The 2869-nt window shown below is 33.7% G+C and overlaps 1 protein-coding gene across 2 annotated transcripts; it reads right to left on the bottom strand.

Moving 5' to 3' along the window:
- Positions 1–15: 15 nt before the first annotated feature.
- LOC108354857 (Parkin Interacting Substrate) lies at positions 16–2251 on the bottom strand. 2 transcript variants are annotated; one of them, XM_017606029.1, is made up of 4 exons: positions 1875–2251; positions 1374–1779; positions 352–883; positions 16–285 (listed from the first exon to the last, which is right to left on the bottom strand). In XM_017606029.1, the coding sequence occupies exons 1-4, from the start codon at positions 2247–2249 to the stop codon at positions 171–173; spliced, it is 1428 nt and encodes a 475-aa protein (XP_017461518.1). In that variant the 5' UTR covers positions 2250–2251; the 3' UTR covers positions 16–170. The 2 variants fall into 2 exon arrangements, with proteins under 2 accessions (XP_017461518.1, XP_017461519.1); XM_017606030.1 differs by having other exon boundaries at positions 1521–1779.
- Between the last annotated feature and the right edge of the window lie 618 nt (positions 2252–2869).

Genomic DNA, 2869 nt, shown 5'->3' with positions numbered 1-2869 from the left:
AACTTACTTTAGTACAAGCGGACAGTGTTATGAAAGAGATTGAAGTAAAAGATAGCGGTGGAGATGTGGTAAACGACATAGAAGAAATGTTGGTTAAACTTAATTGATACTTATGTTTGAGAATAAATAAATGTAATTGAAATCTAAACTTATTATAATGTTTTTAATAATTATATTTCCGTTACACGTCCCCGGTAAATGCTTTTTGTTTTTACTTTTACAATAAGCTGATCGATTTCCTCGACATCCGTCACTTTATGAACGCCGCCGATATGGCGTCGCATCCTAAAAGTAATATGGCGAAACTTATTGAATAGAATATACATTGATACAAGTTTATTCCAAACGTACTTTGATTTTTTTACAAATCCCTTGTCGCATATAGAGCATCGCAATGGTAAGCCTGTGTGCTCTTTACGATGCTGTAGCATTGTTGATTGATGAGCGTACTCTTTTCCACACAAGTTGCATTTATAACGATGACCTTCATGATGCCGGACGTGCTTATTCAAAACATGAACATACTTGAAACATTTGTTGCATTTCGGACACTTGTATGGTAGTTCACCAGAATGACTTCTTAGATGGATTTCAAGATCAACAGGCCGCGGATACTGCTTTGAGCAAACTTTACATTTCAACGAAAGCCCAGTATGACATTGTTTATGAAGCTTTAGACCGCCTTTGTAAAAGAAAGATTTTTCGCACTGGTCACATTTGAATTGGGGTTCCCGGTTTTCTTCATGAGTTTTGATGTGGGTTTTGTATGCATTTTGAGTAAAAAATTTTCGCTGGTACTCGTTGCAACTTATAGACCTCTTTCTATTCGCCTGATGGGTCTCTTCGTGCCTCTTCAATCCAACTGCATCTTCAAAGGTAGACGCTGAACAACAAAGAAAACCGTATTTTTTTCACAAAACAATTACTTTAAAAAAGTGCGGAACACATCATTGAAACTTGAATAAATGTTATGCATTAACATTTTCTTGTGCATTCACCACTTTTCCAAATCCAATATTATTCAAAACAAAACTAATCGGAGCTTTACCGAAGTCTATAAGTAGTCCGTAAAGTACAAGCTCAAGGGCTTTAAAATAAAAATATTTATGGGCAGGAATTATTTATGCGCAGTTTTTTTTATATACAGAAACTATAAAATTGCAGAATTTATTATTTAAATTCTTTATATCGCGCCTTTGGTTAACTAGAAACAATTTTGAAATTTCATAAAAAATAATATCCCTATAACGAGAGTACAAAACTTTGTTTATCTAGCTAATGAAATGTATGTACTGGTTGAGCAAAATATGTTCGATTCTTTACCGATTTAGGAAAAATACAATAAATATATGATTATTTTAATACAAATTTACGGCATGCGTAACAAAGCATGATTTGTTCATTTTTGGAGTGAAACCGAGATATATGTCGCTTGTATTGATTTCCCTTTAATGGTTTACTGCAGTATTCGCAAATAATCATAGAAGATGCTCCACATGCGTTGGTAGCACTTTGCTTACCTATTTCTGGAGCCATTCGTGATAATTCCTTTTCCGGATCATCGATGCTGTTGGGTTTATATTTGAGGCGTTCCTCTAAACATTCATTCTTTTTGGAATTCTTTAAATGCCATAATTCTGTTTCTTCCATTTCCGTGAGTAAATAATTCTCCGAGTTGTTGTTGTTGTTTGTAGACTGCCGATTTTCGGGGGAACTATTCAAAGTGTCTAAATCGTGAGCTTCTCTTTGTTCTTCAATTAAGTATTCAATAGCTAAATGCTTTCAATGCAGACAAATTTTTTTTTTTCAAGATTAAAAATGTATTACATATTTCACATGCATACACACATATGTTCATATATATATATATATACCTCTTCATATGATACTTGCTCAGATTCGCAACGACTGGAATCATCGTACTCTTGCATATTTATCCACTCGAAACGTTCTGATTGATTCTTACATCCAGTGCCATGTCTACATAGCTCCTGATCAGACTTTTGTGCTTTTCTTATGAATCTGAATGCATTTATTAGCTCATGTACACAGTCCTTGCATAAGTAATGCATCTTCATTTGGGATTTTGGTGACGTCTTATTTACATCCAGTTGTGTACATAATTGAAAGCATTCCATTAACGTTAGTGGTTCATTGATGTCGTCCATCGGCATATACCAATCATAAAGCTCTTTAAACTGCTTTTTCAACAAACACGCCCGACATATATTTGCCATAGCCAAACTCATTGCAGTTTTATAAACANTTAACCGATAACTTTTCGGTGTCCATCCTAGTTTTATCGATTGTTTTTGCGAAAAAGAGGAGAAATGCCAAATGTAAAAGTAAACAAAAATGGACGCTAGCAAGGAAAAGAGGTTCGTAAAGGTATTTTTAATAAAATGTTAAGTTAAAATATATTTATATTGCTTAATATAGCAGAAAAACGTGATCACGGTGCCACAGAGAAGAAACATAACTTTTCCTTGGGATGTGAGAATAACAAGCACAACAAATTTGACAGCTAATAATCTGAGATTTGCCTGTGTAAACGGTGAGATTAAAAAACGAGCTCTAATTGAGATAATATTGATATGTGAACATACTTTAAGATGAGATAATTCGATAACCCTTATATACGGGAATCGATTTTCCTGTTGCAATTACCGATAATTACGAATCGATTTCTAATTTTAAGTGATGAAAAATGCTGAATTAGGTTTGTTCCACAAGCTAACCGAAGAAAAACTCGGACTAGAAAAATTGGTATAGTTTTTTGTAAACTTCGGCAAACATTTGTTTATCACAGTATCTTCTCCGAAAAAATTGTCCGAGTAATGTTTGTGTTGAAAATAATTAAATGCAAATT

This window comes from Rhagoletis zephyria, unplaced genomic scaffold, assembly GCF_001687245.7.
Source record: "Rhagoletis zephyria isolate East Lansing unplaced genomic scaffold, Rhagoletis_zephyria_1.1 Rzeph_scaffold_39840, whole genome shotgun sequence".
NCBI classification, from domain to species: Eukaryota; Metazoa; Arthropoda; class Insecta; order Diptera; family Tephritidae; genus Rhagoletis; species Rhagoletis zephyria.
This window is presented reverse-complemented; position numbering and strand designations above follow the sequence as displayed.

Bases quoted from the DNA above. Each gene is read 5' to 3' on its own strand.
- LOC108354857 (XM_017606029.1), bottom strand. From the start codon at position 2,249: ATGAGTTTGGCTATGGCAAATATATGTCGGGCGTGTTTGTTGAAAAAG. The intron at 1,780-1,874 runs GTATATATATAT...CTGCATTGAAAG, and splicing joins AGCAAGTATCATATGAAGAG to CATTTAGCTATTGAATACTT. The intron at 286-351 runs GTACGTTTGGAA...TATTACTTTTAG, and splicing joins GGATTTGTAAAAAAATCAAA to GATGCGACGCCATATCGGCG.